At 42.7% G+C, this 25588-nt stretch overlaps 1 protein-coding gene across 4 annotated transcripts in view; it reads right to left on the bottom strand.

The window, feature by feature from the left end:
* Positions 1-25588, bottom strand: part of FGD5 (FYVE, RhoGEF and PH domain containing 5) — a 93728-nt gene that overhangs the window by 18726 nt on the left and 49414 nt on the right. For 3 of the 4 annotated variants that reach the window (XR_010614317.1, XM_065687331.1, XM_065687329.1), the window contains exons 6-12: positions 17096-17247; positions 14983-15139; positions 12688-12775; positions 10112-10162; positions 8516-8574; positions 2624-2695; positions 1059-1127 (exon numbers count right to left, since the gene is read on the bottom strand). Coding sequence is in view for 3 of the 4 variants with exons in the window: in XM_065687331.1 (XP_065543403.1) it covers positions 1059-1127; positions 2624-2695; positions 8516-8574; positions 10112-10162; positions 12688-12775; positions 14983-15139; positions 17096-17247 (648 nt within the window). In the remaining variant the exon portion in view is untranslated. The remainder of the gene's footprint in view (positions 1-1058; positions 1128-2623; positions 2696-8515; positions 8575-10111; positions 10163-12687; positions 12776-14982; positions 15140-17095; positions 17248-25588) is intronic. The other variant, XM_065687330.1, reaches the window with a different exon arrangement.

Genomic DNA, 25588 nt, shown 5'->3' with positions numbered 1-25588 from the left:
TAAAAAAATCGTTGAACCTAAGCACAGGTGTTTGCCAATAAGTTTGCAGCTGTTTTCAAGCTCAATTCACCCCCGCCACAACAGGAGACATAACACGGGAAGCCTGAAGTGGTTGCAACTTCTATGTGTTAAAGCAGGAAAGAAGCCAGTTTTACGTGCCCTTTATTTTTGAAAGTGGCTACTAGGGTTTAGTCTAGCTTCACCACTTACTTTGCATGACAGCACGTTTTGCCAGGGCTTGCCTTTCTGACTGAAAGAAAGAAAGAAGGAAACACTGTTTCTGAATACTGAGAGCATCTATTAGCAACAGGGCACTGGCTACTGTAATGTCTCCAGCTGCCAAGAGACACTTCTCTCTTTGCAGTTAACATCTGTGTTTGAGCAGCTCAGTTCTCCCCAGGAATCAAAAACAGTTTCTAATCTAGAAAGTGCCAGAAACTCACTTCTGTGCTGTCTTTGTTCCTGTAATACTTACTGCCTTTTGTGACCTTTAAGCTGATAGAACCATTCTGGACTACTTGAAATGTATCTCAGTTTATCCCAAGTTTAAATTAATTTCATCTCAGTGTGTTTTACCGATCAGATATCTGATCTCCCTTTTAAATTCTCTATATCAGTTACAATAACTAGGTTTCTGACATTTCAGTATTTGCTGTAGGTAGTGGGTTATGATGGCAGTTACAAACACACCAGGAGACAAAATGGTAACAACTTGGAATTTGGTCCCAGCTTTAGCTGCAGCTCCAGGATGTTTTTCTAATACTAGCAGAGGTGAGTGAGAAGAGAGATCAGCAAGGAAGCAAGTACCATCTGTTAGGAAGTACTCGTCAGAGTTACTTCAGAGTTACTACTGCCGAGATCACTATTTCTTAAAACTAGCTCCTGGAGACTGTGGCATGGCCACTTTCCCTACAGCCCTGTTAGCAACAAAAACTGACTCGGCACATCTCTGCTGGTGGTTAAATGACTTGCAGCATGGAAGTTTTCTGCCAGGGTTCAGGGCTGCAAGTAAGTGCAGGAGAAAATACGAGACAGTAAAAATATAAAAGCAGTCTTACCAAGAACAAGTGCCGAGGGTGTCTGTGTTTGCCAGAGACTTTCATCAGTGTTCCCTCTTTAACAAAGATCTGAAGGAGAAAACAGCAGACTGTAATCCTGAGACTTCTCATTCTGGATCTTACTGAGAAAAGAAAATATTCCTCCTGGGGAAACGTACTCTCACTGCTTTCATCAGCACAAGAAGAGGTAAATAGCTCAACACTTGCTTCTAGCCTTACCCGTCTTTGCCTGGGTTAGCCCTTTTGCTCTTCATGGCTTGCACATGTATCAGTACTGAGTTGGATAGAAACCCACTTGTCTCAGCCCACTGCTTCTTCACTGTGGACAGCACTCGGAGGTGACTGTCACAGATTGCAAAGCTGACATGTAAGGGGCTTCAGAAAATAACTCTTGTCCTTAAAAATCCACTAAAATAGACAAAAAGAAAACCTGAGACCTTGGGTTTCAACACACTACATCCACATAACTATGCCTGCCTACATAGTCTGTACATACTTGCAAACACAGTACTTTGTTGGTCCACACTTTTACTATGTATATATAGGACTATGTATGTAAGCAGCTAAACCAACATACTATAACTTGATTGCAGTAACATTTGAAAAGGTGTAGAATAACTGAACTACATCAGTGGATTAACAGCCATCTCCTCTTTTTGGATGGAGAACAGAATCTGGTGTAGTTTTTCACTCTACAACAAACAGTTGGCAGTCAGAGAGACCAATCCTGCAACTTCTGTATGCTGGGCTTTGCAGAATTTGTTTAAGCATTACCTGACTAGGACAGGTGAAAATACTGATGTCAGAGAAAAAAACCAGAGGTTGACTGCAGTATTTGGCTGGTGAGGATTCTTATACTCTGAGTATGCGTGCCTTGAAAATCGCTTCATGACTTTTGCTAAAGATATTGGTGGACTGAAGGGAAAGTCAGAGTTGCAGAACTTGAGAAAGAAATCTCCTGAAGTGTAGAGGCAGGTTGGAGCTGAGGAGACAACAGGTTTAAAAGCCAGGAGAAGAAATGTGCATTTGATGTGGATGGCAAGATGGAGATATGCACTCTCCCACACTTACATTCATGTATGGCTTCTAAACAATGTCTTGCATTAAGAGCACCACTGGGGAATGGGGGGAATAAAAATTTTAAAACAAGTAATTTCCCCTGATTTAAGGCTCTTACCCAGCCAAATAAAACTCCAAGTCTTTCCAGGCTGCAAGACATTCTTGCTCATGTTGCAGCCTTTTAACAGGAGTATATAGGGAGAAAAACAGCAGCTCCATCAAAACACACTATACATGGGGTGGCTGAGGACAGCTGGAGTGGAAAGTGAAATGCTGCTCTGTGTGAAGGCATGGCCAATACATGTCTTTCCCAGCATAAGGCTCTCAGCACACCTCTGTGCACTGCCAGAGTGATGGCTTTTTACACAAAGCAGAGCTCTGACCCTTATCACAGTAGCTCATTAAACAATACCTCTAGATGTCTGAAATCTGTCCTTCCACACACCAGAGATACAGCTGACTGTAAACAATGCCCTTTTCAGCATAGGTCTGCCTGCAGCACTCACCCTTCCTGGCTGGAGGAGGCCACTCTGCCCTCTCACACTGTGCTCAATGTGTATCAGCTTCTGCAAGTTTTCCTGGGGGGAAGAGAAAGAGTGCTTAGAAAATGGCATGGTGGCAACCCTTCCCTCACCCCTCCTTGCCACTTCATTTCCCTGAAAATGATATCACAGAATTCAGTTTCGGGGAGAAATGAGCCCAGGGATTTTATGCCCAGAAAGTCTTCTTCCAGCCTTATGGATTTTATAAAATCTCATTACCTGCATTCACATCTGCTGTGGTCTTCGACAGTCCTGTTACCTCCAATACCTCCATTCACATTCAAAACGGCCTGCTAACTCCATACTATATTTATACATTGGCCTCTTTGCTGACTTTGTTGCTCTGGGAACTAATAAGCTGGAAGCAGGGACTAAGTACAGTATCTGCTCCAAAGGCCTGTGCATTAGTGGCATGACATGGATAACCCGGAGATTTATATTCTGTGATAAGGGATTAATGGTTTTGCAATAGGGGATTTAGAAGGTTAACTAATAAGGAGATTTACCCTGGATTTCAGGTAACACAACTAATGTACATATAACAGCTCGCTTTTCCAAGTCTGAAATGCCTCAGTATGTTACTGCCCTGGTGAAATATAACACTTCTTTAGCGTGATGCTAAGTTTAGTTCTTAATCTGTAACCATATATCAAGCAGATGGAAACACCTACAAGCCTTGAACAGCACAAGACTGCATTATGACCATGCAGTATAATTGGTGATTGACACATTTTCAAGAATTTCAGCCATCAAGTATCTATTTTGCAATGCAGGAAGTAACAAATGGAAATTTTCTGGTCACTTTTAAAACACTATTGGCTAGCAAAATGGAAACAGAATGTATAAACTAATAGGACAGAAAATACCAGGGACCAGGTCAGCTGACATTTGCAAAAGACATTTGCAAAGGACTTTCCCATCACTAAAGAGTATTTTAGCCCTAGCAAAAATTGTCACATTGATAGCTTCCACAATGGAAACCTGTCCTTCAGCCACACAAAAAGCAATGCCCTCCTGTGAGCATTGTTCTCATGGCCAGTGCTAGCATTGGGGTTTCTACAAGAGGGAGAAGTTGCTGCAGCTCAGATATACCTCAGCTTTTCTTAGGACTGCTGGCAGAGGCACCTGCTATAATGCTGACGTTTGCAGTGTGGACACATGTTCACCAGGAAATGGGCAGAGTTGTATCCAACTAATTTCCTGCAGGAAGTCAAACAGCCATCACATGTGAAGGACAGTCATTTATCTGGGAATTTGGGCAGCAGACGGGGTGTATAATGCCTTTACAGTAACCCCTAAATTCCCTGTTTAGATAGTTCTTTTCGTTCTCCTTAAAGCTATCTTCATTCTCCTTTCAAATATCCTTTGATTAAAAAACGAAAGCAAAGCTTTGCCCAGCTGGTACTGGAGATGTGGGTGGCTGAAATCCTCTGCCATTTTAGCAGTGAACTGTAGCCTCCATCCTATTATCATTATGTCCATGTAGGAGGAGCACCTCCCCAAGGAATTTACCAACTGTTAATGTCAACAATGATTTATAGCTCTGAGCATCTAAGGGCTTCTAACAGATTGGAGAAGTTCAGAAAGCAATACAAGCCCTGCTTAGTTCAAGTAGTGAATGTCTCCTAGAGTTACAGATAGACAATACTATGTGGTGATGGTATACCTTACTCTTCTGTTTGCACAACTGAAAATTGCTAATAGTATTTTCTTACTTGATGAAAATGCCATGGAGATAGTTAATATCATAATGTGTCTGAAAATCCTGAGTTAATAGTTGCCAGGGAAAAACTGCTGGAGTATTACTCTCATAAAACAAACCAGCTAATCATGAATCACTGATATTCTGTAGAAAATGTACAGCATAATTCAATGCTCCTGTCAGATTCTAGGAGTATAGCTTGATGAGTTGATAAGTGGCAGCAGAAATCTTCCTCCTTCCAGGTACATGCCAAATCTAAATCACTGCTTAGGACTTCAACCAGATACATGACAAGTTCTTTACGCCCTCTCTCAAGTGGCTTTGTTCAGTCTGTTCTGGAAGTAGAGCTACTTCTTAAGTTCTTTGCATTTTTTTTTTTTAAATCTGAGAGAAAGAAAAGAACTGATTGTGACTTTTGTGGATGATTAAAATCATTGCATGGTAATGAACACAGCAAATGTGATTTTGGCCATTGAAGTATACTGCTAACTTCAGAAAAGCATTCATACAGGTATCCCTAAAGCTCTGAGATAATTGTGGAAGCTTTTAAGATCTCAGGTTTATAATGAAATATGTATTATTTTCATACAAGGAATGCTTAATAATGGAAAAGTAGGATTACAAATTCTTTGCCTGAGGGGAAAGAATACCTCAGAATCAACCCTGTTGAAAACTTTCCTCAGTTAAGTGTAGTTTCAGAGTCATTCTATAGAGAGCCCAGATGACATTTTTTTTTTATGATAAAACTCTTGTCTTGTTAGACCACATCCTCCCTGCAATCTACATCTGTTCATTTGTCTTGGTAACAGAATAGTGTTTATGTAGCAATTAACTACTAGTTATTGCTGTCAGTGCTGAACATCACTCAGAATTAATCTGTAGTTACATCATCTTTTCTATGTACTTGCTTTTCTGTCATGCTTTTTTGCTTTTTTCTTTCCTTCTCCTGCTTCACCATTACATTTGGCTGTAACGCACTACCATTTCATCTGTAAATGCCTCCATCCCAAGTTTTGCCCCCATCCTATCTAGTATAATGGCTATAACAAAATAGCTTGTGCTGATACCCAAAGTATCTTTAAATAAAGCTGAGCATAAGGAACCAAAGGGATCATCACAGCTGATAGCTTATATTCAGCAAAGGTGTTCAGGCTGTCTGCTTGCTGAAGTGGAGTCTGCTGCTTTGTTTACACACAATTCATGTTTAGAACTTCTCAGCAGTCAGGAGCAATAAAAAAGGTTCTGTCTTTAAAATGAAGGTTTGAATGTTTCGGGTTGTCACAGAGCCACAGCAATGCAGCAAATGAGCTGATGTTATTGTATGAAGGGGGAATGCACTCTGAGGTAGATGTGCCGGGATAGGGTTGGGGGTGGAAAAGCTTGGAGCAGAAAAGCAGAAATGGACTTAAAGCAAGTAAACAGGTCCAAGCTTTTTACAAAAGAAAACAAACAGGTCCAAGCTTTTTTTATGTTTGCACTGAGTGAAAATACAGATCTGAATTTTAAGTTTCGACCTTAAAACCCTCGAACTCCAGAATGCTCAAAATCTTGGGTCATTTGTCATGGCTTGAGGTCATCTCTGCACAAAACCAGAAACCCACTGGTTGGACTTCATGTTGATAGGGACTGTAGTGACAGGACAAGGGGTAATGGTTTAAAACTTAAACAGGGGAAGATTAGATTGGATATAAGGAGGAAGTTCTTTCCTGTTAGGGTGGTGAGACGCTGGAATGGGTTGCCCAGGGAGGTTGTGAGTGCTCCATCCCTGGCAGTGTTCAAGGACAGGTTGGACAAAGCCTTGGGTGGGATTTAGTGTGAGGTGTCCCTGCCCACGGTGGGGGGGTTGGAACTAGATGATCTTGAGGTCCTTTCCAACCTTAACTATTCTGTGATTCTATGATCTATGGTAATTTTGCCACTAACTTCAGGAGAAGCAGGTTCAGAGCCTCTGTCTCAATTTCCAGCTATCAGCTGGGGAAGGAGGCAGAGCCATGAAGATGGGTTTCTCTATTCAGGAAATAGTGGGGTTTTTTTAAGTACAATTATCCCTTTCTGATACAAATATTAGAAAGCTTGGGTTTTGTCTGTCACTGGCCATGAGAAGATCATCGCTGAATGTGGTGTTCTGAAACAGGCCATAAGCACACAAGCTCCATTTTTTACCTTGGCGCGTGTATCAGAGACATGGCTTTTAAACCTGAGCAGCAGAGATTTTCAGATGTGAGTATAAGTTAACCTTCTTGGCTCTTGGGTTCATTTGGTGCAAGCAGAGTGCTTCCAGTTCTCTGAACGGAGCATGAAAGCTCTGGTTTTAACAGATGAGGGGCACCTTGAGGTTTGAAACTTTCTTTCTTATCTCCCAAGCTGTTGCAGAAGACATCTTTAATCTAGTTTTTAGCATGTCACAGTCTGAATTCACTGCGTCACCCAGTGCTTCCATTCCCCTGCAGTCAGAAGGCAAAGGCATTGAAGGGAATATGCTGAGCCAGAAGTGCTGTAGTGACCTTCACCCTAGTTGTAGTGACCTCCCTAGCAATTCCTGTGTGTTCAGTCTTTTAACCTTAAGTCCTACTTGAAAACAAGCTCTTAATAAGAAGGTTACTACTTAGTTTCTTCCCTTTGTCTGCAATGATGCCCAGTGTTTTGATGCCTGAGTGATTATTAACAACCCTCTCTCTGTTCAGTAAATGAAATGATAAAGAAGTGAATTGATACTAACCATAGGGAAGGATGTTTGCAATATAATTTAGCAAAGGTACAGCAAAATCCAGGGTGCTAAATTCAGCAGTGTACAAATGAAAAGTAAAATGTGAAAGCTTCCCCCAAAAATATGATACATTCCAAATCACTTGAAATCCCTGTGACCCAATGCAATGACAAAATACTTTAGATGAGACACCTTTTGAGAAGAAACACTTCAGCATAACCACTCACTACTGGATGAAATGCAGGATGTCTGGAATGAGGTGCTTTGTTCTCTAACAAGCATGCTGTTGAACACAAACCACCTAACAGTCAAGATCTTCCTTAGCATCTGCACATCTCCTTGGTGATCAAAATGCCTTAAAAAGAAGAGCTTAAAAATGGCATTTGTTGAAATTTGGGGCTGTATTGTGACTATTTCATTGGTCTAGCAAGCCTAGAGTTTTATCACAGAAAGAAATGTAATCTGGCCACTCTCCAGAATTGCTCTGAAACTGAGCGACATTTCATTAGACTGTAAAGACTGTAGGTACTTCTTCCTAACTACTTCAAGTGAATGCAGGGTCTGTGCAAGTAATACAAACATGGCTCTCAGGAGAGAATGGGGTGGGTAGCTGGTATGACAGAAAGAAAAGCTCTGCCTTTAGTTATCACACAGAGGTCCACCAAGCTGAATTCCTCTGGAACCTCTTGGATACTGTGTCTGACTTTCTCTGCTGCCTCCTATGCCTCCCAACTCCGTTTCCTGATGTCAATAGAAAACCTGTATCATCTTAGACACAAACCAGACCTAGGTCCTTGTAAACAAATCATAAGACCAGCTGCATGCAGGCAACCTTTACCAGTAAATTAGGACTCCAATATCACGTGATATTCATGAATCACAGTGACCCTACAGAAACTGTTCATTACTTTGGAAAGCTATGTAACTTACTTAGATACCTAAATCTGTATTTAGACATGAGTTCTAACTTAAAAAAGTCTTGGCCAGTCTATTCAATTATGTGATAGTTTGCAAGACTATAAACCGTGACCTATTCTTCTGAATGCTGGATTCCAGAATTGTGGAAAAATCATGTAAATGAGCTCAGAATATATCTTTTGACAGTACCTTTATGACACCTTCAACAATTCATATCTAAAACCATCCCAGGCTAGAAGCAGAACAATAAAAATTCCCATCTCTCACTTCATTGCTCCATATACCATTCCAGCAACCCCAAGAGGGAAAAAATTTTGTGCTGCTTGCTGTGGTGACTTGCATCTTGCACAGGGGCACTGCAGGGCACAGACCCACTCCATGTCTGCAGTACTGTAAACCAGATCTGTATAAGCCCTTGAGTATCACCCTGGAGGAGGCTTCAGAATTTAGCAGAGATATGTATTCACTTCAGCAGATGTTCAGAAAAGACACTATCAATCAGGAGAGCTTGTGTCTTGGTGGCACTCACCGCTTGGAGCATGCTGTCATTGGCTCGGTCTGTGATTTCAGAAACGATGAATAAGGCAGCTGAGGGATGAAGCAAAACAAACACCATAAATCACATAAAAGAGTAGGAAAATAACCCAAATCCCTTCTGATTGCAAGGGCATCTTTTTTCTAAAAACAAAACAACATCCCCAGCAGCAGCTGCTTTAACTTCTTTGGCACCTTTAGAATGCAACTGCCAAGTGAATTTCAGATATGGCACAGTGCTGTCATTTCCCCTTCCCTATTACCATTCTCTTGTGTGAAACTCTGCAGTCACATTTGTGCTGGCCAAGAAAGCTCAAGAGGTCCCTTTTTAAGCACCTAGCACAGCACAAAATCTTTTTGTGATGTTTTCTAGTTGCAAGATTTTTGACAGTTGGAGCTTATAGCAGGGAGACATTCATGTAACCTATCTTTAGCCATCCAACAGCATGGCAGTCTAAGGTGATCTGTTTCCCCTGACTGCCAAGGGAGAGGAGGAGAGGACAGGTCATCCATTCCTGATGAAAGTGTGTATGAAGTGGTGATATGAATTAACACCTGGCTTCTCCACTGACAAATGACCTAGGCCAGGGCATGACGGATAGCCCTGAGAGTAGTGGCATAACACGGCTCAGATCTTTGTCTCAAATCTCTTCCCCTGTAGAACAGGGCATCCTATCCATTTATGGGTGTAATCTGGGAGCATGCTCACCGTTGTTTGATAACCACAAACAACATAGGCAATTGTGGCCACAGGGCTTGAGCGTCTGCCCTGGCCTTGTTTAAACTGCTAGCGTGGGTGTAGTCCCACTGTCAGTGACCAGGGCCCTAAATCGTGCATGAGACGACTCTTGGACAGAAAAGACTGACCTTCAGTCAGCCGCAGACCTTATTAGTGTGAATTGGTTTTGATTTATACTCAGTGTAACACAGGTGAACTGGTTTCATTAATACAATGTTATTCCTGTTTGCTCCAGCCTGGAAAATACTCCCGATGAGGCCACAGTTAAACCTTGCTTTGACTTCAGTGGGAGTAACAGACTTCTATTTTATCCATCTTACGTGCGGAAAGGATGGTGTTAACAGCTGAACATCTGGATTTGTTCTTGATTGTGCATAACTGATTTTTATGCAATGTCTTTCAAGTTTACTTAGACTTCAGAATACAGATACACAATTAAAAACTCCTGGGTTTCTCACAGCAAGCATACCACAACCAACCAGGTAGAACCATCCCAATCGACTTTACAATGACCAGGCCAAATACAGATGGAGCCAAAAAAGGACCAGGATTTTCCCAATGACTAAGCTATTACTGAACTACATCTGCACTATGCTTGCGCATATGATTATTTCTTGTACAAGTTCATTATGCCAAAACCACAGGAAACCCAGGTTTCAATGAAAAAAAGATGGGATTCTTGCCCTAAATAATTTGTCTGAATTAGTGATCAGTTCTTATAGATTTTATAGCTAATGTGTTAACACAAAATCTTAAAAATATCCTTTTGCATATACTGCCAGTATAGAACCTATACCTCTTTAGAAGCAGAGTTAGCAAAGCAGAATACTTGCCCTACTCATGTCTTTTTACCTTGTGTGGCTTCATACTCTGTAGAATCGGGGCAAAGATTATTCAAGTAATCTGTAGAAAATAATCAAATACACACAGACATCCAGTAATCAGAATACTAATCCACATAATTTATATTGTTATTAGCTAAAACATAATCTATCTTAATTATAGAATCCCAGACTGGTTTGGGTTGAAGGTTCCTTAAAGCTCCTCCACTTCCAACCCCCTGCCACGGACAGAAACACCTTCCATTAGACCAAGTTGCTTCAAGCCCCATCCAAAGTGGCCTTTTCTTCTCATCTATTTACTTCTGAGCTGATTTTACAAATAACTGACCATGACTGCTTCAGCAAGGAAAGATTAGGGGTCCAACCTCCATCCTCCCATCTTCACAAGTACTGGTGAATTCTTGAGGAACAAGCACCCTCCTGCCAGAAGCAGATGTTGAATCCAGGCTCTTAGATTCAGTATCCAAGCACTGGGCCTCTGTGCTGAGAACAGTGCTGTGCATGGATAGCCATTCCCTTGAATATCCTATCCGTGTACCGTATCCATGTCCATATTTCCTTGAATATCCTACCCATAGACTTTCTAGTGCTGTGTCCTCCCTGGCATCCTGAAATCTGCCTGGCTTTTACATGCTATGCAGGAAAGCATCTGCCTCTACTCAGGCAGGCAGGAAGGGGTTGTGTGGTGTTACCAGGCAATATTTAGCATTCCTTTTCACAGCTGTAATCTCTGTCCTTGGATATGGACATTCAACTGAGTGGGCAACTCATCTTGGCTGAAGTGCAGTAATTGGCAACCAATATCCTCATAAAATACCCTTCCTTCTCTGGTAGAAACTGTTACGGACACATAAACATACTTGCACATTTGAAATTTTTTACATTGTCTAGAGAATCTGAAGGACTGCCGTTTCAGACCCACTCTGTCCTGGGAGGCAAAGAGGGGCTTGGTTTCCTGAGGTGAAGAATTGAAGCAGTAAACCTATTTCCTGGAATGTATTACTCCATCAGACCTTACTACATAGAAAAGCTTTTATTTTCCCAGTTAGTGCCAGTACCAGGGACAAAGAGGAGCTCAAGTTGCTTCAAACATAGATGAAATCCAATCAGTGGAGCTGCACTGAAACCCTTCCAGCTCTCTCACAAAATACCGTATTTGATGTTTGCAAGCAAACCTCTGTTGGACCACAGAGATGGGTAGAGAAAATGGAGCGTAGTGGAGCTGTTTCTGGCAGGGACACCTCAAATCCTTTTTCATAGATGCAGTATTCATGTGCCTGCACTAAATCCACTATAAGTCTGGTATGAGCCTGTGAGGTACTGCCTGGAGAAGGGCTTCAACAGAGACATGCCCAGGGAGGGAACAAGTCAGACAGAACAGAAGTCCTGCTATTGACATTCAGCGTTCATTTGTATTGCTCATACTAAAAAAAAAAACCAAAACAAAAGAGCAGCTGTGAATAATGAGTTGCATCCTTGATGAAAGCATCTGGAGCAAGATGAAACTGCTGCTAATCTTCTGTGAGTAAAAATTTCATATGATCACTTTGTTCTGCTGCATTTATAAGAGTCCTTTCTAATATGCTGTGCCCTTCATTGGCTGCTGAGTATGATCAGGGTTTATGGCTTCCTTTTTACTGTTCCATGCATAACTCATCTTCACCCACACATGTACATACTCCCAAAGCATTTCTTCATCTTTATGTCTACAGATCTTTGCTCTTTTGGGTTCTGATCTGACTAAAATCGCGTAACAACACTGAGACTTACATTTCACCATTTCTCTCCCCAAGACATGTTCATTAGTCACACACCTAAACTTCACAGTTCTTTCTTTCATGCTGCTTCAGAAAGCTTGCTCCTCTCACAGGCTCAGACTTGCTAGATTTGCTGTGGCTTGCAGAGAACAAGCCACCAGAGGGAACACAACCCCCTCAGAGAGACTCCAGGTGGGAGTGATAGGGATGGTCCTGATCATAAAGGGTGTTAGTGTAAATGTAATATCTGTAAATGTACTCTTAATGTAGTTTTGGATCTCTGCTTACTACAGTGTGGAGAAATTGGACTGGGATTTTGACTCGAATTCATCACTAGCATAAGGTGTACTGCACATAGGACTTAGGGTGCAGTACTGGGCACAACTGCTTTGTTGATGGAGTAGAAAGAGATGGTGCTTGCCACTGTCATCCAGAATGCAGTGCAGAGATCCCTTGCTGGGGACTGCTGTCCCCTACTGTCTCTGATAATTGCCCTTGACAAATAACATCAAAGCCATTTGCTGGCAGTGAGGCTGAACTCTGTGTCTCCTAATTCACAGAAGGAAAAAGACAAGAAAGAATGGCTGAAAGCACCTGACTTCACAGGTTTTTGTGACCTTTCAGCATGGTTGTGCTGAAGAAGTGCCTGCTCCTTCCCAGGCTCCCTGACATTTCCTGAATCCTGTATTAAGCATATTGAAGTTCCCAGGAAATCCCACACTGCTTCAGCCCCATTTAAGATGTCTTGGCATCAACGCGTGGCACAGTGGAGGTGCAGAACATCATGGGAGGGTTTCCACCGAGTGCCTTTGAGAGTGAATTTACTGACCTGTGAGCAGCACACGATACTGGAAAACACGCTGCACCACTTTCAAAAGCTGGTGTTTCACACTCTGAGGGCTGCCACCAGAGCTCTGCTGTCCTCAGTGGAATGAAAAGGAAACACAAGATCAGGGATGTCTGAGCTCAGCAGCAAACTGTCATTTCCACCTGATGTGTACTGTGAAACTTTACTACCAGTTGCATACACAAATTCCACTGAACCATTCTAATTTACCCAGGTTGCTTTGTGACTATAAAGTCCTGTAAACACCTTATTTCATATGGCATTATTCAGAAATAGTTTGGACTCAGGTGGAAATGGGAGGAAACCAAATATCGTTTAGAAAGTAAAGGCTGGGTAAAGATTTTAGGGTGGCATTTGAAGACAGAGGTATCAGATCCTAATGAAGCTTGTCATCATGCCTTTTTTGGACTGGAAGTTTTCGTCAGCCTGATTTCAAGACATAAAATTAAGCAAAATACAGCAAAGCATCTCCCTGTGATTGAGTTGGAACTCAATATCCAGAGAGTGTTTACAAGAAATAATACAAGGTTGTGATCTGCTTTAACACACACATGGAAAAGAAGTAGCATTTTTTCTTTACCTTTACTGTTGCCGCGTATCAGGCCCAGTCAGCAAGAGACAGCATTTTCCAAGGCAGAAGAGATGTTGCATTTTACTATATTACTCCTCTAACTGGCTGGCTAATCTCAACAAATGTGCATTCAGGGTTTTGCTAAGCATTCCCAGTCCCCCATACTCAGGTCTCAGGTCAGAGGTGCCAGCGAGAAAAAGGATGAGGCCCTAGATTCTGTATTGTTTGACTGGAAATCTGATGGTGGTCATACTTTAAAAAAATGTGGTAGGAAAGTCTTGAGACACGCCCCCCCCCCCCCCCCCCCCATTTCTGTGTGCACGCATGCATGCAAGAGGGCAAGAAGTTACAGAGCCCACTGATTCTAGAGCTAAATCCCGCTGATCTCATCCTAGGAAAAGCTTCATCTGCTTTCTTAGAAATAAAAGCTAATTCTCAAGGTTAATAGTTAGGCGTGTGGCTGGGAGGGATGCTGTGAACACAGGCTCTCAGTAGAGAGCATGTATTTGCCAAGTTCTTGTTCAGAGCAGTGTAAGCCCTCAGAGCTCCGCTCAGCTGATAACCAAAAATCATTGTGGTGACTGCAGGGTGTCTGTCTGTAAGTGCTAGCTTCCAAATGTCTTTTGGAATTAATTGTTATCTTCAATAATTTACGTGTGCTGCACAGGAAAACACAATCCATGCCCCACAGAGCTGGCGTTATAAATAACCTTTAAGGTCTGATCATTAATTTATCCGTACAGCCCCTCTGCCACTGAAGTAAGCATTGTTGCTTTTCTTACCAGATAAAGATAATAAGAAACAGGGTTTATAGACAACAATAAATCAGCATAGCTTTTAACCATTTTAGCTGCATAGAGTCAGTGTAGCCCAGCTGAGCTTTCCATCCACATATGGGTTTATGCTTTTGAAATTATGTGAAGTGGTTACATTGCCAGTACTTTAAAATGTAATCAGGAATCATGGATTTTGTAACATGTATCTTGATGACGTTTTTCAGTTATTCAGTATGGATGACTGAGTTAACACAACTGAAAAATGTGTGTTTCTTCCTACAGGGCCAGAGTTTATAGGACTAGAGGTTACAGATTCAGGGAGTGCAGATGAAAAGAAACCTGTATGTGACTGGCCAGTGGAGTTTGTGTCTTCCTGTGCAGTTCAGTATTGCCTGTCACAACATCCTCTGTAAACAGAGGAAGCAGTTAGCAGGCATTTAAAATGCAGGGAAGTGCAATTGTAAAGATGTGGGTTGATCACTGGCAACAGCCAAGCGCCTATACAGGCTAACCCTAACTTCAACCTGGCTAGACTACAAAAGAAAGGATGGAAAATGCAGTGAAAGCAGAGGAGATATAAAGAAATTGTAATAATAATATTAACTTTAACACATCCTCAAAGACCTTACTAAGTAAATATGTGACCGAGAAACTACTCCACTATGTGCATATATTTCACAAAATATACTCAGACTGTAGATTCACAAACATACATTCTCTGTGCACAGACATGGCTGTGTGGTCAGCAGACACACAAACACACCATGCGCATGTGAACGTCTCTCTTTTAGCACCAGGAATGTGTGAAGAGAGCTATTCTTCTGTTCTACTTAGTGTGAACACTGGTGGAGTTGCAGAAAAAACTGTCTTTGAGTAAGCCCTGTGGCACAACCATGCATGAGTGCAGGTAAAAAAACATGGGAGCCTTACCTCAAACTCCTGAATTATGGCAGCCAGTTGGGAACATTTAACACAGGTTTCATCCAGCAAAGCCAAATTCCTATCAAACTGCATAATGTATCCTGTGTGGTGATTCAGCCTTGATTTTCTGGAGAGAAAAACATCAGCAACTTTCTGGTGTTCCTCCCTAGGGCCACAGAAAGAAAAGAACCAGCAAATAAATAAATACGTGAATAAAAATTAAAGAAGAGCTGTTACTTCTTTCTCATTGTATCAGACCCACAATGGCTAAGGGCATTGTGCTGCTAAAACTTAGGCTAAATGGCAGGAAAAGGGGAGTGCTTTGCTGACTTACTGGGCAACAAAATGGGGGGCTGCAGAATGGGCACCATAAGGGGCTGAGCCTTGGGCTGGGCCTTTGCCACAGCAGCACCATGTGTCACATAGTGGGTAGAACGTCTCCTCTCTGGACACAGCTTCCACTTCTCTAAACAGACCTTCCAGGTGCTGCAATGCTTTGAGCACAGCTTGTGAAGAATAATATAACATCTTCAGCTGTAATATCATACCTTTGGCTCTCCTTCATTGCCCCCTTGTCAGCACTATCCCACTATCATCTGTCTCAGCACTGGGTTGCACAGTATTGAAATATTTATGAAGCATGTACAAGGAGAGAACTAGACAAAATCTGAGCTTGCGAAAGAGACATCATAGGTTAGAGAGGAACACAAGTTTCTGGGGATGTCAGAGCAACAGAGTGTCTGGGGGAGCACAGGCACAGGGAAGGACATACTGGAAGGTTCAGGAGTGCTGGTGACCTGGGAACCTGTATGAGCACAGCCCCATGCCGTATGTCATGCTGTTGTGTTGGCAGCATTTGCAGTGCAGCCTTGTTTTCCCCACTGCCACAGAGTAGTTCTGGACAGAATCTTTGGGCATTTCCAGTTGTCTCCCTTTTATCTTAGGGAACAGGCAGCATACTGATGAAGTAGGGCTGTGACTTCTTTAGGACACAAGTCATTTTAGATCGCAGCTGGAAAACACCACTTCTCTTTGTATTATGAGGGTATAACTCAGAAACCATTGATGAAATTTTTCAAGTCTTTCTGACATTTGTAACAGCCGCTTGGTGGACATGAACCAATATACAGTTCTTTTAACCTTTTCTTTCCTTGTGTGCTTTGACTTGAAAGTGCAGGGCTGACAAGGAGAGCTGTGCCCTACATTTAGGATTGTTACTGAAAAGTTCTCCTGATCTAGTGGACTTCCTTAACTGCTCAGTGGCAATGCTGGGATGAGATCAGCCATTCTCAGTGATCACTGTCTCCCGGAGTCCAGGAGTGTGGAGGTGTGGGGCTGGAGGTGTGTCTATCATAAGCTGTCAGAGCCACAGTTGCTCAGTCCAGGCTGTGCTGGCTGCTGTAGGTTTAGTCAGCTTGGGTCTGCAGATTTAATTTCTCTTAGACATTCCACCAGTTTGATAGATTAGGGCCTGTCAGCCTGGCTTAAGTCACAGGTCTCCTTAACTGAATGAGTTTTTGAGCTTTGTCTGTCCTAGGCATGGTCTTATTCTCTTATGGAAAGACTTGGCCCTGTAAGGATGTTTGGTTTAGGTGGAGACCCTCAGCAGGCTGGTGGTGTCTGTTTGGCTTGGAAGCCTAGCCCATGCAGACCCTTGGTGCCGGGGACAAGGGGTGCCCTTCACTGAGAGCTTCACAGTTGCTGTGTAGATTTCTGTAAGCAGATGATCTTCTTTACAACCAATTCTCATGTCTGCTGTTCCTGCCTCCCACAGTACGAGTCTCTGACCTTCAGGCCATGAGTGTGAAGCCACTTGGCGATGACCATGAACTGGCATCAGAGGACAATGCATATGCAGGCTGTCCTCACACTGGCTATTTTAGAGCCATGGGCTGGGTGCTGCATAAATATTTCAGTATTTGGTTTCTTAGCCTGGCAGCATCTACATTTACTGCCTTCCTACCTGCATGCAAAATCTGCCAGAGTAGTTCCGGTTCTACTCTTTTCACCTCTGCTGGAGTCCCAGCTTCCCTGCTAGTGGGGTGAAGGGAACACTGGTGAGTTCGCCCACATGCTGCAGGGGGTATGTTAAGGCCATCAAACTATGCTATTGCATACTTACCATTTAAGGACTCTTTCTTCCAATTCTCCCAGGATGTCTTGGTGTAATTCATAGATTTCAGGAAGTTCACTTAAGCCTTGCTTGAGTTTAACTTCTTCCTGTTCATTTTCATCTCCTCCTTCAAGCACTTTCAAGATACCTTCATAGAAATCCTGTGAACAACAATACAGAAATTAGGCAAACAGACTTCAATTCTCTGAAATTATCATTACAATTTCTTGACTCCTAATCTATGCTTTCTAGAAACTAAAAGATATCACAGCAATAGTGACAGTGGGCTCAGTATAGCAAGCATATCACAGCATATGTTTTCTTCCATCCATTAGTTCATTCACATTTTCAGCTGAACTCCACGATGCTGTCAACCCAAATTTGAACATTTCAGCTGACCAAGCCATCAGATCTTTATGCGTACAATGAGTTTGGTATCTTTTTGTTGCCATGCCTTTTTTTTTTTCCCTGCTTTTCTGTGTGTAATTGGTCTCATTTTTATAGCGTTTCTTAACCAGAAACATGATTTTTTTTTTAAAAAGGATGAGATTCTTCTGTCACCTCATTAGGTACAACAGCTTGACATGAAAAACATGTCTTGTCTAAGATTTGCAACTCTTGTCTCCAAATCTGAACTTAAAGAGAGGAAGAAGCTATGAATTTAAGCTATGGAACAAATAGTTTTTCCCATGAAACCTGACTTAGACATTTTTTTCTCATCTTTGAAATGGTTTTGATCCTGAAGTGATTTATAGCTTATGTGGGCACAGGCGTAATTTCCTCTGTATTAAAATGTAGCCAGCTCAATACATAATAGGGCAGCTGTTGAAGAGTGCATAGATGTTTCTGCAGCTTTGACTCAGAAGTGAGGAATAAGGCCACCATCTGAAACTGCAGTGATAATTTGTATTAGACACCAGGCATTAGAAAATCATACCACCAACAGCCAGCAAATACTTTCCATGCAAAACAAGTACATCCTGGTTTGTGATGAGAGCAGAAACCAGGCATTCATATACAACTGCTTAGAAACAGATTCTGTGAGTGCCTTTTCCAAACTTTTTCTGTATTTCAGTAAGCTATGAAGTGTACAGAGTTTTTATTGCACAAGATGAGGAAAAAAGATGTGAGAGTGAAAACTAGTAAATAATCAAAACTGCAGCTCAGTGGAGAGGACACATTAACTGTAAGGGTTGAAAGGTCCTGATGAGCATCTAGGCACAGCAGAGCTGGTGTTAAAGCCCTGGTTGCATCCTGTCAGCCCAAGGCCATCACACCAGGAGCTGTTCTTCCAGCAGGTTCACAATAAGCTCTGCCTCAGCCCCAGAACTAGTGAGGGAAAGCTTTAGCATCTGACCAGTCTAGCCAGATCCATGCTTTGAATGTATTTTTTCCACGTGATACTCTGCAAACAGTGCATTATTATTCAAACCAATGTTTTTTCAAAGACACATTAAAACACTCTCTGTGAGTCCATAGGAGCCAATTAATCAGAATAAAAAAAAAAAACGCAGCTGCTTTAGCAGCCACCGAGGTGATGTTGCTGCATGAGGTAATAGAAACGGCAGCTGGATTGTTCCACCCAGAGACCATTTCCTGGCCTCTACCCCACTGTATGTGATGTGGCCACATGTGCTGTGACAGGAAGCAGGGGCTAGATAAAAACAAAACTTCTAAGGTTGCACAGCTCATTGAAAGACGCCAAGCTGCTTTCATCTGGCCTTGACCCAAGATGGGATAGGTTGATTATCTTCCTCTGTCAGGATCTAGTGATCATGAAAACTATTACCAAAAAGTCACATTCTGTTCCCTGAACTTCTAGGGACAATCTTACAAAGTTCTCTGGGCCATACTGGGATTTACCATGCCATTTCTCATGACTTTTCCTACTGTCTAGTAAGTATTATATGTGGAGTAATTAAAGAGGAGTCTGAAGGAAATTATTTCCGTGAAACTTGCTGATGTTACAGGTATGAGCAGCTCAACAGAGTATGGTTCACTGGGGATCCATATCTTACATTGGATGGTCCACTTTGGTTTGATTAAATCAAGGTAGCTGTATTGATTTCAGTGGGCTCAGGATCTGGCTGGTATGACTGTGGTCATGCTGAAAGGTTCTGTCAGGAGCAGGAGAGGTTCTGGGCAAAGATCTTCAACATTTCTCTCACCTCACCAGTAGGAACTGTCTCCAGGCAAGAGCAGTTTTCAGTCTCCTCAGATTCAGTCCTGGCTTTTCTATTGTAACACTGTCAACAGCAATGTACACAGTGGCTCACTATGACCCGGAATGACTGGAATAGCTGATAGATACTAGCCAAAGGAAAGTCACACATACCCTGTGGGTTTTTAGCAACAATGACAGAGGAAGCATTTTTTTTGCTGAAAGCCACTAGAACTAGGTTAAAAAAAAAAAGATCATGGGGACAGTTTTGGTTTTGAATAGCTATATACTGGATAAAACAAGATCATAAACATTTCTGAAAGCATATTGTGTTTCCTAATTGTCTGGGTCTGATTTCCATGTATCCTGCCCCAGTACCGTAAATAAACCCAATGTTGTGCTATTCCAGCTCCCATTTTTTTCTGATGTGTGAGTGAGCCTGTCCAACTACCTGCTTCAGCCAGTGTACACTCCAGAGGCTTTCCACCCAAGTAAGACAGTCAGTCCATCTTCTGGATGCTTTTCCTAAGTCAAAGGAATCTGCAACCTTTCAAAGTCCTCAGTTATCACAATTAATCAAGACTGGGGAAAGGGAAAGAATCCAAAGGGGGCTTACAGCTTATTGTGCCTGGAGAAGTAAAAAGATGTACTAAGTTCACTACTGGTGTGCTTAGGTAACCTATTATGTTACAGAAATGTAATCTTTTCCAAATTAACATGGAACAGCTCTGAATCTGTCCACTTCCCACCATAGCTGAGCAACAAGATTAACACTCCTTTCCCACAGCATCTCAGTGAATTGAATTAGCCATTACTTGCCTGTGCCTTTCACTATAGTTAATTCTCAGACAAATGATTTCATTCCACTTGCCTGGGTAGCCAGCTTCCTAATGATTACCAGCACCCTGTAGCATGACAGGAATCGTTATAAATGTCCATTAAAAAAAATAAGAATGGTGTCACTATTGAAAATGCTGAGTGCCTGGGAAGCCATAAATCAAATGCAAAGTGCTTTTGCAGTCTCATTAACTGTAATCAGTCATGGTACCTGAAGGTCCTCAAGTCTGTCACCCAAGCCACACATCCAAACACAGAAGGTACCAAACACTGGGTCTGTACCATTCCCAAGGTCAAAACTTGTTTAGAACAGCAGCGTAAATTGAAGCTGTTCAGTTCAAGGCTCTGGCATGATGGTCACAGAGCTCCAAGGGTGTATGAGCCTATGATCTGACCCCTGTCCTATGTCTGCACTTGCACCAGTCTACATACACCAGTTTGTGTGTGCATGTGAAAGCATAACTTAAGCTACTGAGTGACATAGAAGGTTTGAAACTGTGGTATAAAAATGCATTTTTGAAGCATAAAACTTTCCATTACATTTAGACACCCATAAATAAGCCCTTTACAGGCATCCAATGGCCAAATCCCTAACATGCCTGAGATTCAACATCTGTGTGAAATTTGATATTCTAATACGAAGGCAAAAGGGGTAGTTAATGGGACAAAGTTAGTCCTGGGTTTTGCTTCCCGGATGTTATGAGCAGATACAGAAACAGTGAGGCTGTGTATTAAATCTCTCCAGTAATAGGGCTGAATATGCTTTGAGTCCAGCTGCAAAATTCAGTTGTGGCAATCCTGTATGCACATCAACAGCCATTTTGCAGGATGGATACATCCCGTACGTATTGTGGTCCTTTCTGCATTTCAGCCCTGCTGCCAGTTAGTCTTTATTAGCCTAAAAATATTTAACCTTGCAGGACCCTAGTGAAAAGAGTGAAAACTAATCTCTTGTCAGCTAAACCACTGCATCAGGCGCATGGTTTATCTAGGAGAAAAAACTGCCTATAGCTGTATGCCTATATATATATATATATATATATGTACACACACACATAAAAGGCATGTGCAGAGCAGCTGCATTAGTGGAAAACTGTGGCCATTTTCCTGCCTCATTCCCCAGGTGGGGATGTTGGCACTTCTTCAGCTGCAGACATCCCGTCTGTACACACCATTTACCGTGTGCGCACAGCTCCCCCTTGGCACCTGTACTTCCATACACTTCAGTAAATAACGAAGCCTACGTCCAAAAACTATTTTGCATGTATATCTAGAATTGTAATTGCTTCCTGAGTCACACTGACATTTTAATGAACTGGTAATGTTGTGAAGCAAGCATATTTGAGCCTCTGTGAGTGGGCCAGGGAGGACAACAGGAAATCTTACTGCAGCCCGAACTTTATTCGACTGAAATCTCCACTGGTCGTGTAAAATGGTGCAGGCTTTAACTTTCATTTCTAAAATGAAGGTGGATTCAACAGATACTGCATATTGCAAGGATCCAGGGCTCTTTTGGACATCTAGGCATTACACCTGAGGGGATGGTGAGGAGTTCAAAGGGCAAGAAGAGAGTCTCCATCTTGAAGCTGACTGCAGGAATGAGATGCTGTAGAGTATGCTGTGAGCCAAGTCTGACTCATGGGTGGTTCTTGGAGGTATCTTCATTAGGGCCAGCAGCCTCTCTCCTGATAGAGAAAGTCAAAGTGGAACCCCTGAATTAGAAAGTGGCACATCTCATGTAGCGGAATGGGAGACCCCTGATCTGTACTGAGCAGTGATATTCCTAAATCTCTCCTTGCTGAGCTCAGCAGAAATGATGCCAGATGAGCAGCAGAAAATACTATCGCAGCAGACACAATTAGTCTCTTATCCTGCCATTGCAGGGCACAATATGGGTCAGGAACCCTGACCTCAGCACACACTCACAGGCAGACAAATACACAGATTCATCCAAAACACTGCAAATGAGTTTTAGAACTGGCAAGGTGTAGAGTATTCATTGCAAATACTGTATCAGTGGGGCTTGTTACAGGGAATTTTCCTGATGCCAAATGTGCTAGGGTGTCTTCCCTCTCCTTGTAAGAGATACGCAGATTATCTGAAGGCTATTTTGGCTCAGCATTCCCACTGCAGAAGCTGCCTGGCCAATACAGAGCTATTTTCCCACTGCTGATGGAGACAACAATGAATAAATAAAATAGGACAAAAGCCCAGCCTACTGTAAGTGAGGGCAGGCTATAGCCCCAGAAGGAGTCAGGACAAAGGAGGAGTTTGCTTTGGTAGATGAGGATTGGGTTAGGGATCAGCTATGCAAACTGGACATCTGTAAATCGATGGGTCCGGATGGAATGCACCCACGGGTGCTGAGGGAGCTGGCGGAGGTCATTGCTAGGCCACTCTCCATCATCTTTGGTAAGTCGTGGGAAACGGGCGAGGTGCCTGAGGATTGGCGGATGGCAAAGGTCACACCAATCTATAAGAAGGGCAAGAAGGAGGACCCGGGTAATTATAGACCGGTCAGCCTTACCTCCATCCCTGGAAAGGTGATGGAACAACTTATTCTTGACTCCATCACTAGGCATATCAAGGATGAGGGGGTCATTAAGAACAGCCAACATGGTTTTATGAGGGGGAAGTCATGTATGACCAACCTTATAGCCTTCTATGAGGAAGTGACTAGGTGGAGGGATGATGGTAGAGCGGTAGATGTAGTTTTTCTTGATTTCAGTAAGGCATTTGATACTGTCTCCCACACCATCCTCATAGATAAGCTAAGGAAGTGTGGGCTTGATGATCAAGTAGTGAGGTGGATCGAGAACTGGTTGAAAGGAAGAAGGCAGAGAGTTGTGGTCAATGGCGCAGAATCTAGCTGGAGGTCTGTGACTAGTGGAGTTCCTCAGGGGTCGGTGCTGGGACCGGTGCTGTTTAATATTTTCATCAATGACCTGGATGAGGGAACTGAGTGCACCCTCAGCAAGTTTGCTGATGACACAAAACTGGGAGGAGTGGCTGACACACCAGAGGACTGTGCTGCCATTCAGCGAGACCTGGACAGGCTGGAGAGTTGGGCGGGGAGAAACTTGATGAAATTTAACAAGGGCAAGTGTAGAGTCTTGCATCTGGGGAAGAACAACCCCATGTACCAGTACAGGTTGGGGGTTGACCTGCTGGAAAGTAGTGAAGGGGAAAGGGACCTGGGGGTCCTGGTGGATAGGAGGATGACCATGAGCCAGCAATGTGCTCTTGTGGCCAAGAAGGCAAATGGCATCTTAGGGTGCATTAGAAAGGGAGTGGTTAGTAGGTCAAGAGAGGTTCTCCTCCCCCTCTACTCAGCCTTGGTGAGGCCGCATCTGGAATATTGCGTCCAGTTCTGGGCCCCTCTGTTCAAGAAGGACAGGGAATTGCTTGAAGGAGTCCAGCGCAGAGCCACAAAGATGATTAAGGGAGTGGAACACCTCCCTTATGAGGAGAGGCTGAGGGAGCTGGGTCTCTTCAGCTTAGAGAAGAGGAGACTGAGGGGTGACCTCATCAATGTTTACAAATATGTGAAGGGTAGGTGTCAGGATGATGGAGCTAGGCTTTTTTCAGTGATATCCAGTGATAGGACAAGGGGCAATGGGTGTAAACTGGAGCATAGGAAGTTCCACGTTAACATCAGGAAGAACTTCTTTACTGTAAGAGTGACAGAGCACTGGAACAGGTTGCCCAGGGGGGTTGTGGAGTCTCCTACACTGGAGATATTCAAGGCCCGCCTGGACAAGTTCCTGTGTGATGTACTGTAGGTTACCCTGCTCTTGCAGGGGGGTTGGACTAGATGATCTTTTTAGGTCCCTTCCAACCCTTGGGATTCTGTGATTCTGTGATTCTCTTGTAGCAGTGTGTCTTTAGGCTTTGATAAGAGCTTCAGAGGGTCTAACAGCCAGCTACCCCTTATTTGTGTGCTCCAGTCACTAAAGTGTTTCATTAGGAAAGTAATGACTTGATTGGTCTAGCAGAACTTTGAACATCATCCAAGAAATTCACAGTAGCAAAAAAGGCTCAGGCAGTCATTCCCTGCAAGGGTAAATAATCTGAAAGATGGAGTTCTGTTTTGTCTAATGTGTAATAGTGGCTCCTAAGTTAGATGTTTATTTTCTGTTCTTGGGGATGTGCTGCCCACAAGATTTGTGAAAGTATAGAGTTTAACTACCTAGCTTGACTTCATGGTAATCTGCATTTAGATATCTTTGGGTTAGGGACTTGAGCACTAAGATGATTGGTTCTTTTTTTCCTAAGATATATTTTTCAGTCCAGAGCAAGGTTGGATCCCAAGCTTCTTCTCCAAAGGCTGGGGAACCAGCACATGTTATGTCTATTCATATCATGTTCTTATCTATGTCTTCAAATGCTGAGGAAGAATAAATCTGGGTCTTGGTGCTTCTAAGAATTGTGGCCCATTGTTATGAGGAAAATGCAAACCAGGAAACAGGATCAACTTTTTTTGAACTGGGAGGTCTTGTGGCTGGTGGTTTTTTCAGTGCAGAACTGTCCTTTTAGGTACCTTAATTCACTAAATGCCTTGGACTGAAGTAAAAATTACTTCAAAGGGGTTTATGTGCAAAAATGGTGATTTTATGTACAACAGCCAAAGACAAAATAAATGTGAACACAGTACACTATCAAGCAGATGACTGATCCTGTACGGACTGGGATCCTGAGGCAGTGACAGTCACTCACACACAGTTTGATTTTTGTACTTCTAGTGAAGTCATTTAAAACAGACTGGCTGAAGGGAAGCAAATACACCTAACTCTTGGTTCTCAGAGGTGATGTGTGAAACATTAGGCTGAGAAAGCAACTTGCAGCATTTTGTTTAGGAACAGGGACTAAGAAAGAGATGACAAGTGCAGCCTGCGTTACTGGGGAATAAAAATGGGAGAAAAGAATGACAAAGTTTGAGGATTAAATGACCCTGAAGAAAATGCAAAGGCTAATCAATTTTTGAAAACTAAATAGTGAGTACCAAGACATCAGGGACTTGAACTGCAAGGCCCTGACAGTCCCATCTGCTCAGTCCAGAAAGAGTTCTAAGCTCCCTGCTCCAGAGAATCACATTACCTCTGACTAGGGCAAATAATAGCTAACCCTTTAGATTATTATCACTACTACCACACCAACTGATACTGGGTTTGTGAGCTAACACAATGTTTCCACTCTTTCAGTTCAATAGCAGAGTGGGTGTACAGAAATGTCATCGTTCTGGCAATCAATCAACTTATTAAAGTCTCTACTGAAAGGGCAAACAGATTCTGTTACATTGAATGAATAGCAGCTCCAGCCAAGCCTGGGAATTAGATGGGAAACTGCTTTTGCTGCAGGCTTAAGAAAAGCCTTTTATTTTCATTTCTGAAAGCAGTGGTGTAATTCTGTGCCTTTCTTACCAGCATGTAGGTTTATAAAAGATGAGACTTGAGACTTAAATATGAGCATCTAGAAACTGTTCTCTTGAGAAACTTGGTGATGAA

The sequence above is a fragment of the Lathamus discolor genome, chromosome 7 (genome assembly GCF_037157495.1).
Source record: "Lathamus discolor isolate bLatDis1 chromosome 7, bLatDis1.hap1, whole genome shotgun sequence".
NCBI classification, from domain to species: domain Eukaryota; kingdom Metazoa; phylum Chordata; class Aves; order Psittaciformes; family Psittacidae; genus Lathamus; species Lathamus discolor.
Note: the sequence above shows the minus strand (reverse complement) of the source record. Positions and strands in the feature narration are given on the sequence as shown.